The sequence below is a fragment of the Serinus canaria genome, chromosome 4 (assembly GCF_022539315.1).
Source record: "Serinus canaria isolate serCan28SL12 chromosome 4, serCan2020, whole genome shotgun sequence".
NCBI lineage: Eukaryota > Metazoa > Chordata > Aves > Passeriformes > Fringillidae > Serinus > Serinus canaria.
Window position 1 is genome coordinate 27,835,661 of NC_066317.1, and position 14,718 is coordinate 27,850,378.

At 42.1% G+C, this 14,718-nt stretch overlaps 1 protein-coding gene across 3 annotated transcripts; it reads left to right on the forward strand.

Moving 5' to 3' along the window:
- Positions 1-1,892: 1,892 nt before the first annotated feature.
- On the forward strand, positions 1,893-10,610 carry ERI1 (exoribonuclease 1). 3 transcript variants are annotated; one of them, XM_030239330.2, is made up of 7 exons: positions 1,893-2,013; positions 2,699-2,874; positions 4,989-5,199; positions 6,522-6,605; positions 7,288-7,397; positions 8,464-8,578; positions 9,763-10,610. In XM_030239330.2, exons 1-7 carry the CDS (start codon positions 1,939-1,941, stop codon positions 10,003-10,005), a joined length of 1,014 nt encoding a protein of 337 aa, XP_030095190.1. In that variant the 5' UTR covers positions 1,893-1,938; the 3' UTR covers positions 10,006-10,610. The 3 variants fall into 3 exon arrangements, with proteins under 3 accessions (XP_030095190.1, XP_030095191.1, XP_030095192.1); XM_030239332.2 differs by having other exon boundaries at positions 1,896-2,013; positions 2,704-2,874; XM_030239331.2 differs by lacking the exon at positions 6,522-6,605.
- Positions 10,611-14,718: the final 4,108 nt, after the last annotated feature.

Sequence of the window (14,718 nt, forward strand, 5' to 3'; positions counted from 1 at the left end):
GTCCTGGCTGTGTGATTTATTTTTCCTCTTGCAGTGCCTCCTTGGGCTCTAGCTTTGGAAGGGTCTGCACCTAGCTGTAGATCTGTGCTCTAGCAAAGTCATGAAGAGATTTGCCATTGAGTGAATCTGTGCATGGAGCCCCTTATTAGTATCTGTGAATCACTGCCCACTTTAGCAAGGCAGGTGATTTCTGGGAAACAGCTTTCTTACCCACTACCTTTTAAGGTATTTTATAGGTTTGTGAGGCCAGCTCAGTGGTTCTTATTGGTACATTGTTGTTTGCATTTATGTAAAACTTTGTTTCCTGCTCATGTTCAGAGCAGGTTTTGGAGGCAGAGTAATAAAGCAGGTGGTCCTCTGCTTGGCAACAGGAGCTTTTGTGGCAGCACCAGGAGGATGAATTAAAAATGGGAGCAAATCCCTTCCCACTGCTGCAGTTTAACCCCCTCTGGCAACTAAGCATCATCAAAGCTGCTCACTCACCACCAACTCCTGGTGGGTAGGAAAATAGGAAAAAAGTAAAACCCATGAGTTAAAAGCAGTTTAATAATGGAAGCAAAGTAAATATAATAATACTAATTATAGTAATTGCAATGAAAGAGAGAGGAATAAAACCCAAGAAAGATGAGTGATGCACAATACAGTTGCTCACCACCCTTCCGTTTATATACTGGCCAGAATGTTCCACAGTGTGGAATATCCCTTTGGTTAGTTCTGGTCAGCTGTCCTGGCCATGCTCCCTCCCAGCTTGTGTACTTTCTCACTGGCAGAGCATGAGAAACTGAAACGCTTTGACTTAGAATGAGCACTACTGAGCAACAACTAAATCATCAGTGTATTATCCACAATATTCTCATACTAAATCAAAAAAACACAGTGCTGCAGCAGCCTCCCAAGAAAGCTAACTACCCCAGTCAAAATCAGGACATACACATACAGCCCCAAGCACGTGTGTGTTCTCACTTCTGTCAGCACTCAATGTGGAGGAGACAGACCTCTGTGGCACACACACCCGAGGATGACAAATGCTGCACAGCAGGTCTTGGGGAGGGGATGTCATCGTCTGCAAGGAGATGCTGGTGTACCAGAGTGAGATGGGAGACTGAGGGTGGGTGCTGGAGCCCCAGGCAGGGGCAGAGAGAAGATTCTGGGCTGTTAGGTGGCTGGCAGATGTGGAGGTATTGGAGTGGTTGCTTTAGTTGGGAGCCAATACGCATGAGCCTCCATCACTGAGGGATTCTGGGCGGTAATTCGGGGCTGCGGGAAGGACCAGCAGAAAATAAACTGACCTGTGATGGACAGAGAGACTTCGCCGCTTTGCCTCCACCTCCTGGCCAAGAAGATCCAGAAAGCTTTACACGTCTTGTGTCGCCCACCTCACCCTGCTTGTTGACTGGGAATTAAGGGATAGGGGGAAGAGCAGGCACGGCCAATTCTCTGGCAGGAAAGGGATGGGGGTCAACTGCATCCTTCTGGTGCCTGTGACCTGGCACCCAACACACCACGGCTGTCCCAGATCCGTGTTTCAGGTCCTCTGTGCAAAATCGGTGCCATAGGAAGGAGGACGGAGTTATGGATAAATGAGGTGTCTGCCCAGTGTGTGCTTCCCGTAACACGGAGAGCGCTCGCAGCGAGCTGCCGTGACCCCGGGGGCACTGCAGGGCAGAAGCCCTTGAGGGCTGAGGCGAGCGCGGAAGGCGGCGGTGCTGCTGCAGAGGGGCAGGGCCGAGGACTGGCGGGACAGCGGGGGTCAGGGTGAGGCGGCCGGGCACGCGTGGCACATGCCCACCGCAGTGTTGGGCGCCTGACGGGTACGCCGGGAGCCGCGGCCGCAACCGCTCGGCTCTCACGGGGCCGCTGCTCCGCCCAGGGGCGGGCTCCGCGCTCTCCCGCCTCCGACGGGCCGCCGTCCCCGCCGCGGTTCCCGCCGCCGCCGCCATGGAGGAGCAGAAAGAGAACCGCCCGCAGGCCGCCCGGGACGAGGCGGCGGCTGCTCCCGCAGCCCACCCGCCGGTGAGTGCGCGGGGTGGCGGGGGCGGTGCGGCCGGCCGTGCTGTAGCCCGAGCCCAAGGCTGCGGCCCCGCGCCAGCTCGCCTAGGGCCGCCCGGCTGCCCACCTCGGGCCTCGGCCCGCCCGGCCCTGCCCCGCCCCGGGGCTCGCCCTGCCGAGTGGCGCCGCCGGTGCCGCGGGCCCGTCCGCGGCCGCGCCGTGTGTGGGCCCCACGAAGGCCGCGAGCGGCGGGCGGGAGCCGGGAAGTGCCCGTAGTTTTCCCTCTCGTTTATTGCTTTGTTTATCTTGCACGTATTGGGCACCGGCCCGCGTGTGGAGTCTGGTTAAGTCCGTCGTCGAGAGAAATCTCGCTGCTCCTGAAGGCTTTGCCCGTTTGCACCAGAGCACTCTTTCTGTTGAGATTAGGATGCCTGCTCAAGTTTTGTCTCCAAGAGCTGCTGTTCGACATGGTTTAAGACACGGGCATGAGTGGCCCTTTATTCTGTTTGCTGCTGTTTAGGAAAACACTGTTTCAGAGCAGGCTTCAGTACTGATTCTCTTACCTTTTCTGTAAGCTAGTTCACTCAGTTTGATCATAGGTGTAGCAGTGTGACGCTTTACTGCGATCTGGTGCCAAAACGAGCTGTGACATGCCCAAGCATCTTGTTGTGAAGTTCTTAAATTACTTCCTGATTTCTCTCTCTTCTAGGGTAGACAGCATAGTAGGATCAATGATCAAGAAACTAATGGCAAAACCTCAGCTGCCAGTTCAAACGACTTCAGCGATCCGATTTACAAAGAAATTGCTATAACCAATGGTTATATCAACAGAATGACCAGAGAAGAGCTCAGAAGTAAACTCGCAGAGTTCAAGCTTGAAACCAGGTGATTTGTAAACATGTTGATTTGTCTTTGAGAGCAGTAGAGTCATGAGGGATGATTATTTTAAAGCTTAAAAACTCAGCACAAAGTGAAAAGCAGGCTCAGCACCAGACACCAATTGTTTTATGTGCAATCTTGTTGCAGCTTTTTTGTTGTAGGGTTAATGCATACTGCTTAATGTGTGCTGTCTCAACTGACAACCCAGAGAAATGCAAGAATACATAACTGAAAGGTGCTTCTCATTATTTTTTGATCAAGGGGGAAAAGAAGAACTGCTGTGGTTCTCAGGTGGTGCTGCAGACCTTCATCATACAGCAACTTTCTTCAGAACATCTATATTTTTATTTAGTGTACCAGTACAGGTCTGATACTTGTACAAACTGGTGATGGGGCTCAGGATTTAATCACTGCAGAGGAGAAGTACCTTTAATTGGAGAGATTGCTACTCTGAATACGTGTGCTAGAAAAATGTGAATAAATGAATGTATTATAAGCTGGATTTGTGTTCACTAGGGCAGAGGCAAGGGAGTATAGTGTAGTTCCTGCTGTACTCTAAATGACCTGCAAGATTATTAATTCTGTGGCCAGGCAAGATGTTGAGATATTGTGAAGAAGGTCAGCTGGGAAAAATAGTGTGTTGTTTCTGTAGGCAGCAGGAATGAGGAAGTAGTGCTGGGGAGTTGGTTGGTTAAATTAATTTAGTGCCTCATGAGGAGAAAGTCTTATCATTACTTGGGAAAATTTTTGGCAAAACACATTACATTTCCATAGCTATTTAGCAGTTGCTCTGATTTAAAAATTAAAAGCAGAATTTTAATAGTATATGATGTGTTTGTGGCCTTCTCTTAGGTTATAAGTTTTCTATATGAGTTTTTAAATTTAGTTGTAAATGCTGAGGGCTTAAAATTTCTTTTTTACCCACGCTAGGTTTCTCTTGTCAATATATTCAAGTAAGTCCAGTCAGAATACGTCTCATCTGTAAAACAAATAGTGCATCAGTTCTAATGTATAATATTGGGCAGATTACCACACACCGTCCTTTCCTACAAGGTTGTTGTAATAGTCAATCATTTCCTATTTTCAACTTTTTTTTTATAAGTTTGGTAAAGAAAGAGGTAATTTCCCCCTCCATCAGCTCCCATACTGTCTCAGCTTTTAATGAACTGGTCATTGACTTTACTCTTCTTCACTCTGGTTTGTTGGTCTAGTTTATCCCTGCAGAAGCAGCTGATGTTCTCAAGTGCATCTTTAGTAGTTTGATTTCAGTTCTTTGTGGATCACTGGGCTGCTTTTGTGATAATACCATTTGCTACACATATCTCTTCCAGCTTCTGTGATTTCCTTTGCAATGAATAATTTTGAAAACAACTTCTTTGGAAGGGTAAATGATCCTCATTTATTCAGCTCTGCTTTGGTACATGGCAGTTCTGGCATGCACTCATATATTAAAATGTTTATAATAAAAGGACACAGTAAGTAACATCAGTTGCTTGCCATGTGAATATATTTATAGCCACAAACCTCCTGAAAAGCAGGATCTTGACCAGGAGGTTTTTTGACAAATGAAATCTCAAATACTTTATTTTAATTGAGTTATTCAGGCTCAATTTAAAATTTAAATTGAGAAAAATGTAAGATGTAGACATTCAAGATGGATTCTGTGTTGTCTATGCCACTGATGCAGAAAGGCCTCAGGCATGAATCACTTCATGTAGAGGGCACAGGGGAACACAGGTGAAGCAGTACTTCTTCCAGGGCCAGAGGTCATCCAGGAGTAATCTACAAAGACTTGAGCTTTGGAAAGGCTTTGGATACTAAGTCTTGCTGAAGCAGAGGTGACTGCAGAGTGTCTCTGTGCCATGCTTCCCAGTCTGTCTCTGGTGTTGTATTGTGAGGGGTATCACAGCTCTGGGTTATCCCAGAAGTGGGTTTAATGTAGTGTAGATAATGGGGCTAACAATCCTCTGTGATAAAGTGGAATTCAGATTTCACATGTGCTGGTGTTCTAAATGAGGTTAATAAGTGTTGAGCTTTCAAATATTAAATATAGCTTCAGTTTTATAGCAAGGAAATAATTAAACAAGAGTGCCACTTTTTCCCTTTCCCTATTTCTTTAGAGGAGTGAAGGATGTACTGAAAAAGAGATTGAAAAACTATTATAAGAAACAGAAGCTGATGCAGAAGGAGCACATTAGTGGAGACAGCTGCTATGACTACATCTGTGTCGTTGACTTTGAAGCAACCTGTGAAGAAGGAAATCCGCCTGAATTTGTACATGAAATAATTGAATTTCCTGTTGTCTTAGTAAACACACGTACCCTGGAAATAGTAAGTGATCTAATGGCTGTGTTGGTCTGCTATTCTTTGAAGGAACTTGCTCACATCAGAAAGTCTAGATTAGTTCCTAAGTAGATGTTGAACTTCATTAAAAATAACATACTTTTTTCCATGAGGGCTTATCCTCTGTGCCTCTTAGGTACAAACAGAACTTTCTCTTCTGAAAGCATTTTCCAAATGATCATCCAAGTAGATCATTCTCCCGCTGTCAACTCCCTCTATTGATATGAGTTTCTCAGTTTTCCATGTTTGTTCCCACCTGCCCTTTCTTTCCCTGCTTTAAGGCCCACAAATCTATTTCTCAAGGCATTCATCATAATAAAAAATTATCAGTTCTGTGTGAGGCAATCTAGAAGACACTAATGCAGAGGCCTAGAAAGTGAGGTTGAGTGAACTCCACTTCTTGCCAGGCTCAGCTGTTTCCATATTGTACCCAACAGACTGACAGCTGTGTAACCTGATTTTAAACATACTTCACAGGCATTTGGTAGCCTCAAGTGCTCTGTTGCAATACAGCTTTCTTTTAGGATAAACTACCTGCTACTAACTGAAATTGAGTGACCCAGTGAAACAGAGGATGTGCACACACCTCTGACTAATGGTTCATTTATGAAGAGCTCTTAATGGAAAGAGGATTTTCAGTAATCATTGTGATGCTGCAATAAAGAATAGCTGCATGTATGACTTAACAGCAGAAAAAGGATTGTGCAGATTACCAGGATTGTTTTTATGGCTCTTAGAGTGGGTTTTTTTTTGTTTGTCCAAAAGGGTTTGTATAACAGCAGGGATTTGGGGCTTTCTTTTTTCCATGAAACTTGCCTTCAGTCTTCACTCTTGTGTTGCTCAGTTTCCCAGAGTGAGATTTTGTTTATCTCTGCTGGCATCCGGAGGCACTTGCCTGAAGCTTCTGAGGTGTGCAGCTGATTGCTTTCCTTAAATTGCAGGTGAACCTTTAGAGATACCACCTAAAAAACCTCATGCTCTCACTTATTTTTTACTTACTTTCACTCTTCCCAAATCCTCTGCAATTTTGCAGAAAAAGAAGTCCTTTTTCCCTCTTAAATCCAAATTCCCACTCTTTGGTGCCTACTGGCTGAGAGGAAGGCCATGTTCTGGTTAGAAAGCCATCTGTTCTGTTAGGAATCTGATGATGGCCAGTCAGGAGGCTCCTGCTGGCTCAGGAGGTGCACATTCCTTTTTGCCTGCAGCAGGACAAATAGCTGCTGTTGCCTTTGGGCAGCAGGTGAGCCAGAGAAGTTGCCTTGCAGGCTGCAGAGTGTGCTGCAGCTGAGCAATTGATTCTCCTGTTACAGGAGGATACCTTTCAGCAATACGTGAAGCCAGAGATTAATCCCAAGCTTTCAGACTTCTGCATCAGTCTGACAGGAATAACCCAGGTAATTTGAACTTTTTGTTTCTTCAGGAAGAAATAGGAAAAAAAAAAAAAAAAGGGATGTGTTGTTGATGTTTTCAGACGGTAACCTTAAATGGTAGTCTTTCATGGTTATTTTTCTGTAAGGCCTGTTCTCTTAATCCTTGTTTTTTCCTTCTCCCAATTATCACAGAGCTGATTTCACTAAGTCATTTTGTGGGGAAAAATATTCTCTTTTTAGTTCATGTGGAGAAATTTAATCTTTAGTAGGACAAAGCACCTTTTGAACTGCATCAGTTCCTCTCCTCGTATTTTTGTTCTGAAGAGTTTAGAGTCTTAGAATGGCAATGACTTGTGGTAAGTGACTTAAGAAGAAGCCTGGGAAACAACCTCAAAGGTTTTAATCCAGGTTCAACTACAGACTAACCTTGTTAGCTTTACAGAAGCTATTAGGAGTTTGGCTCTTGTAGCACTGCTTTTGTGGTGCTATTTTTTCCATTCAGAAAAACCTGTCCAGTCATCTGTTAAGGTGTAATCTGGTTTTAGAAAGATTTTGATGAAGCCAAATTTTTAATTGCCTGTATACCAATACAGTTTATACACCTAATGCAGAGGGATTTTTTTTTCTGAAAAAATGTTCCTTACTTTGTTGGTTTTTGGTTTTGTTGGTTGTTTTTTTGTTTTTGTTTTTTTTTTTGTTCCCTTAGGACATTGTTGATAAAGCTGATATTTTTCCTCAAGTTCTGCAGAATGTCATAGATTGGATGAGACAACGAGAACTGGGAACAAAGTACAGCTATTCCATGTTGACTGATGGGTATGTCCTTATGCAGCCTTCAGCACAACCGAAACCTGCAAAACACGTTTAATATTTGTGAGAGCATTGCTAAAGATGTATCAGGACACTGCCATTTTGCTGGTTTTATTTTAATTGAAACTTTTGATAAAATTGGTAAAGCTGAATTAACTATTCAAAATGAAGCTTAAATCCAGCAGATGGCGCCATTTCTTTCCTAGTGGTCTGTATGCAGACACATCAGAGTGATGCTGAAGACTTTATACTTTGTTGCTGCTGTAATTCTCCTTTTATATCTAGCACATAATACCTGAAAATAACACTCTGCAATATTAAATTTTTAACCTATAATTACATTGCTATCTTTGGAAGCAACAATAAATTTAAAAAGGAAATGCTAAAGCTAAGCTGATGCAAGACTGGTTATATTACTGGGTCTCTGGAATTCCCCTCCAGAGGAATCCCCTCAGTGAAATTCCTAAAGGAAAACAGGTGCATTGAAATATCTGTTGTATAGGTGAGATTGCATAGACAACTAGAAGAGATGGGGGAAAAAAGCTTTACTTTAGCTTGCAGCTTACAAACTTGTTGGGGTAGTTCCCTTCAGGAAGGTAGGCTGCTAAATAAATAGGATTATAATTTCTTCATATTTTCATAGACATCTGGTTTCTCATAAAACTTGATGCAGTCTAGTTTCAATAACCTACCTGAAGTAGAGAGATAAATGCTACATAAATAATCAAGAGGATTTAAGGTGTCTCTTGCTTCCCCAAGGGCTGTGTAAGCATCTAATTTATTGGCAGTTTTCAGTGTTGATATGGTAGTTGGTGTGCTGGTTTTTTGTCCTAACCATTGTGGACCTGAAACCATCCTGGTGAAAGTCTTCCTCCTGTCATTATTTTTTCCCCCATGATTAACGAATTCGTATTAAAAAATTCTTTACCGAGATTAGAGCAAATGAGCTTTTCCTAAACTGTTTTCATTCTCCTGATCACCAGAGGCAAGACAGCTTTTAGTTCTACAGCTGTGCAATATGTAGAACACAGGATTATATATGACTAATGTTTTCTTCTTTTGACTTTCTAAGATCTTGGGATATGAGTAAATTTTTGAACATCCAGTGCCGTATTAGCCGTATCAAATACCCTTCTTTTGCCAAAAAGTGGATCAATATTCGCAAATCATATGGGAACTTCTACAAGGTTTGTACAAATTGCTGTTTCTCTTACAGGAAGTTTTGGTTTAAAAGTCTAGAATGACCAGTTGTGCTTGTCATCTCTACTTGTGTAGTATAAAATTATAGTACTTGAACTACTTGCCTGGTGCCTGATTTTCAAATGTGTTTCATGTGCAGATCTCACTTCACTAATTGAAGATCATATAATTACTGCATTTTGATTTTAATCTTGCTTTTAACAATCAGGCTGTGCTCCTTGAAGGATTGTCTAAAAATGTTATACCGGTCCTCTTAGATCAAGTAGTTCAGCTGAAAAGACTGTCTTGATTTTTCGACTATTTTTTCCTGTTTTCATACAATACACTACAAAACTAATTTGTACCATTCCCCCCATAGAATCTTGACTTTTGACAGTGTAATGGAGGCAGAGAAAGATTAGGATGTATCTATAGTGGAATCAAATTGTCAAGAGAAAAGTAATACTGAGTTCAGTGCTGGACCTTATTGCTGCTTTCTGTCAGACTACCATAAAATGAGTTACTGGATATTCTAGCAAATTTCCAATCAGCCTACACTAAAATACTTTTTTTGAAAGGGATTTCAGCCTAGCTAATGGTCTTCTTTCGAAGGGCTTTTTCATACTAAATATAACCTCTAGATAAAAGAGAGATTGACTTTTAATTAGGGAAGGGCTTTACTTTGTGCTGGACAAATATTACAGGGTTGCTGTAGGTGTTGCTGATCAGATCCTGTGAAGGTTGAAGGCATTCAAGGCTTCAAGATGGTCAGTGAGAATCAGGAGTTCGGTGCTTCTTTAATCACTTAAAATGTAAAAGGAAAACCAAACTCGGGTTCCCTCTGCAATTTCAATGTTTTCTGTTTTTTATAAAGATGGTTAAACTTATCTAGGTCACAGCTTCCACCCTTGCCAGCACAAGTGTATCTTGAGCTGGTGCTGGTCAGAGGCTCTTGACCCAGGTCCCAGGTCTAGACAAACTCCTGTTGACTATTTCTCCTCTGTAAAAATGAGTGTCTGTCTCACCAAGGTGCTTTGAAGTTAAATGGTTAGTGATCTGACAGAAGGCAACATGAAAGTCATTTGTGACTAAAGTAGGCTTAAAATCTGCATGTGTTTCTACTGCCCCATGTTAGATTAAAAAGACTTGGTACCCAACCTAATCCTTGAATGTTACTCACTTTCTCCATCAGGTTCCTAGGAACCAGACCAAGCTGACAATCATGCTTGAAAATCTGGGCATGAGTTATGATGGGAGACCTCACAGTGGACTTGATGACTCTAAAAACATTGCAAGGATAGCTATAAGGATGCTGCAGGATGGCTGTGACCTGCGGGTGAATGAGAGAATTCACGGTGGGCAGCTGATGACAGTCTCCTCCTCGGTCCCCTTAGAGGGAGCCCCTGCTCCACAGATGCCCCGCTACAGAAACTAGCAGATCAGGGCTCTGCCCCGAGGGCTGTCCTCAGATACCCGCTAAAGACTCCAGAGCTTATTAAATGGCCACCTCTGCCAGCTTGTCTGCCGTGCAGAATCCTAAAGCACCTTAACTAATCATCTCTGTTGAAATAAAGAGGAGCATGGAAGCTGTTTGTTCTTTGAAGCCTATTACAGCAATTTCTTTTTGTACTGATGACTTCTGTTGTTATTTCCAACTTTGCTAGCAGTGAGGTTGATATCTGGAATCCAGACAAAGTGTTAAGCTTTTAAGAAGGTGTAATTTGAACACCTGCTAAGAGGGATTCGGCCTGTGTGCTGCTGTACCACCCAGCCTATGGGCAGTATTTGTTCACTGTGATGTACTCCAATGATATCTAGCATCTGCCTATTTATTGCATACAAATAAGCCATTCGTGGAAGAACTGAAAGAGCAGTGGTTGGGCTGGCCCTTCCTGATAAGGCACTCTGCTAAGGGTTCCTACCAATTTTTTTTTATTTTTTACAAAGTCTAGGAGAAATGGCTGTGCATTCATCTACTAAAGCAGTAGAGGAGTACTCTGTTGTTTGAGGTTCTTTAAGGGATATGTTCGTCTGCTTCCCCATCAAATGGAAGAGCTGGGTGTTGAATAAAAATTTCATTAATGTAGAATGATGGTATTTTTCTATTGTTTCAAACAAGAAGGTTCTTTAGATTTTCACTTTGAGGATCCCATCTCCTATTCCTGCAAAGCTGCCCTTCATTTAATGTTGTTTTTAGACACCATCAGCCATTTGCTCTTAAAAATGAGTGAAGTAAAAGTAAGTTTAAAACATGCCATGTTGTCAAAATTTCATGCTCTGTGATTATTACATAAAACAAAACAAGAAGCTTCTCATTCATGGCAAAGACGTGTTCAGCTGTTTTCGGTATCTTCTTGTGCTTCTGCCACCATGGAGCTATGCCTTTATTACAAAATCTAGCATTGGAAGATTAATATAATTTTATTTTTAAAGGCCACGGTTAATTACTAGCAACTTCTGCTTACTCCCTAGGCCTCAGATAAGATGATGTTCAAAAGAGGCCAAAGTACTAATTTGCCTTGTCTCTGTGGGCTGTTACAAAGTGCACCATTAATGTGATCAACGTTGCATTAGAATGGTTGTTCTGAAAAGTGGAATAATGTATTTTGGTTGCTCTTGGTTTGAAAAAGAAAAAAGAAATTTGCTATCCGTTTATTACAATTCACCCTTTTTACCCCCTGCATTCAGGACACAAAATAACCAATTAATAAACTTTGTTAAGAACACGGACTGTTAGACTAATCCAACTCCTCCCAGCCCTGCTTTGCTCTTCTGACTGTTAAACTGCATCAATGGAACTGTGAAAACTTCAATTTTAAATTCATGCAGGAGGGAGAAGTGTTAGTCAATTCTCAGTTGCTTCATATGATTTCTTTCTTGAATCACAGATTTGGACAGTCATAACTGCTTCAGAGTTACGGTCTTTGGTGTTGGCTTTTTTTTCCCTGAAAGTTTTGTTGGTTTTTTTTTTTTATGCCTGAAAGCAGATAGTTGCTCTCTTGTAGACAGCTTTGTTGAACTTTATAGTTGTTTTTCCTTTTGTAGCCCTACTTGATGGATTTTCACAAGGTAAAATACAAATCTCTGATATGCTTTCTCCTAAAATGTCATTTATCTGTCAGCCCAGATTTTGTACAAATTCTTATATACATGCTTTTCACTGTAGTGACTGTAGTATCCTCTTTTTCTGAAATACCATGGTAATTTACTTTTTTTTTGTGTCTGAGTCACTGTTGTGCAAGTTTCTGTGACAAAATTGAGTCTAGTTCAGCAGATCTGCCCTTGGCATGGTGGCAGGCAGAGACTTTATCACTAGTCTTTATTTACAGGTCTGGAACCAGGCTCACAGTCAAATGAGAAACTGGGTTTTTTTACAGATTATACTACAGCTTGCATAAGAGCTGTTGTAATTGTACATCATTTATTTTAAGTACAGAGTTGTTTATTTTTGCTAAGTAACTTCAGAAAGATATTTTGAGATAAGGGTTAAATCATAACTGTTTTTTGTTTACTGTTTGAGTAGGTTGGGATGTTTTCTATCAGTGAGCTGCAGAAATCAGTAGAATCATTCCAGATACTATTTTATCTGTTGGATTAATGTCAAACTGTAAGGTGTAAGTATTTTCACAGAATATTTGATTCTGTGATTTTGAGATGAAGAGCTGAAGTGAATTTTAACAATGTTTGCTAATTTGTTTAAAATGTAAACAGTCTTATTAAAATAATTTCATATTTTTAAACATGTCAGGTACTGAATTTGGTCTGTAAAGCATGAGATGATTTCAACAGTCTTGGGGGTCTTGGCATCAGCTCAGCTCATGATTTGTCTTCTCTAGTGGACCAGCAAGATTGCCATGGGTATATGGCTTAAATCCCATGCATGTGACTAGTTCGCAACACTTAGTATTGAAATAAATTTTCCTGGATACTTCATACCACAGGGGGAAAAAATGGTTTGGTGATTTTACTAGTGATGCTCATATTCAGCCAAACCGTGTTTTTTCAGGTTGATACCATTTTTTCATCCAAAGAAGCTTGCTGACAGCATCTGCTGTAATGAATATTTTAATTTATTAGAGGAGTCTTCCCATGCTGGAAAAAATAATTGACAACTATGTAAAAAAACAATCCAATCTCCTTTTTATGCAGAAAAAAAAAGCATGCAGACATTGATTGCCTTGTTTAAGTTAGAGGCTTTGTTCTATTGTTGCTTTTTATTTCACATTTCAGGAGCTATACTTGAGCAGTTCTACTTCTACTGCAGACAGCATTTGTGGGACAGTAGCACCTTTAAACAAAGGGATTGCAGACTAATTTCAACATGAGTGCTTTCAAGTAGATTTCTTAATATATATTTATATGAACGTGAGAGGGCCTCACAGAATCTTGGGGTTATATTAGGGGAAAAGGTTTCTCAGACAGATTAAAGAGCAGTAGCCTCTGTTTCAGTGAGCAAATGCCTGAGCAAATGGGAAAGAGAGGTTACAACAGTTCGTAGCTTCCCTTTAACTCCTTGTTGGAGGGGTGGCTACAGGGGCCGCTCACAGCAGCTCAGCTCTCCACAGAAACTGCTTTTGCCTGAGCTTGTCTGATAGTAAGGTAATTTAGTAATTTGGTCTAACAAGGTGTTTATTTCCATATTTTGTTGGAAATGAACATTGATTGCAATGATGAGGGGGCTGTTCGCAGCAGTGGAAATAAGTAACAAGCTCAGTTCACTGTTCTCATGCCCTTGGAGAGCTCTCAGTATTTCACTGCAGGCCTTGACTGCTCTTCAGTGACCTTGAGAAAGCAGTGTTTTTTCACTCATTTCTCTCATGCTCTCACACTTCCCATGGCTGTTTTTAATTCCTCCTTTTTCCTTTTTCTTCCACTAATAAACATTTGTCTCTTCTGGAGAGAAGCTTGTGCCAGGTAAGATCTGTGTATGTTCTTTCTAATAACAACCAACAGGCCCTTTATAAAGAAATTGGAAGTCTGTATGGAAGTATGGAGGGTAGAGGAGACCCATTTACTGACTGCAGGCTTTTGAGATGGGCCAAATGTATAGAATATCATTCCTGCTGCAACCAAGACCATTCCAGCCTCTTTTCAAGGACTTCATGTTTGGCAGCCCCATGGGATGGCAGGGATATCTCACCAGGAGGACTCCCCAGGTGGAGATCCATGGGGTAGCCGGGTGTGGTCAGTACACGCTGCTGCTCTGCCTTGTATTGAGCTGTGGCCTCAGCTGAAGAGCCATGGTTGGGAGCAGGCCTATGCTTCATTCCAGAACACCTTCCTCCAACAGAAAACAAGGTGCTGATCTGCGAGTATGGATGCTGACAAGGCTTTGGAGGTTGAGCAGTTACTTCTCTCGGGTTCCTTCTAGTTCAGTCCTTTCACATTCACAGCCTCCAATGCTGACTGGCTTTTGCCCTTTTTAAATTGGAGGACTTGGTGTTGTGGGAGGAAAACCTGAAACAGCTTAAGGGATGTGCCATTTAAACAAAAAGAGTGTGACTGCTTTGCACTGAAGTGGCTCCATATGGAGAAAAATCTTTTCCGAGTAAATGGCAGGAGCCTTGAACACCTCTTTATGGCAGAGGTGACCTCTGGGTGTGTTCTGATTAGGGATGTGATTCCATGGGTCAGGCATCTGTCTCCTCTGTGGCCACTCAGTTCAGGAGTGCCCATGGGTAGCACCATGTCCTGCTCCTGTGATCTTAACTTGGTGTGGTCATGACTGCACATCTTAATTGTAAAGCTTGTGGTGCTACTTGCAGATATATCATGGTGGAGTTTTTGCCTACTTTGCTGGCTAAATTAGTGCTAACTATGAGGTTTTGCTGTTTGAAGTGAATGGTAGTAGTGATCTTGCGTGGGTAAAGTATTTGCAGGTGATTCTGACCTCCTTTGTTTATTTGCCTTGTTTCAGCAATGTTAATTTTTAAAGAGCACTTGTGGCCAAATGGATCTCTATGAGCCAGAGATGTCCCAATAAGCAGGAATTGCTTCATTGTGGTTGTGTTCAGGTTTGGAGTGGTATGCAGGACCTGGGCTGTGGAGCATGACACACCTTCCCAGAGAATCCCATGCTGAGCAAAATTTATTTCATATCAATTCCTAGCTTGAATTCAAGCTAGGTAAGTAGTTGAATACTTATGCT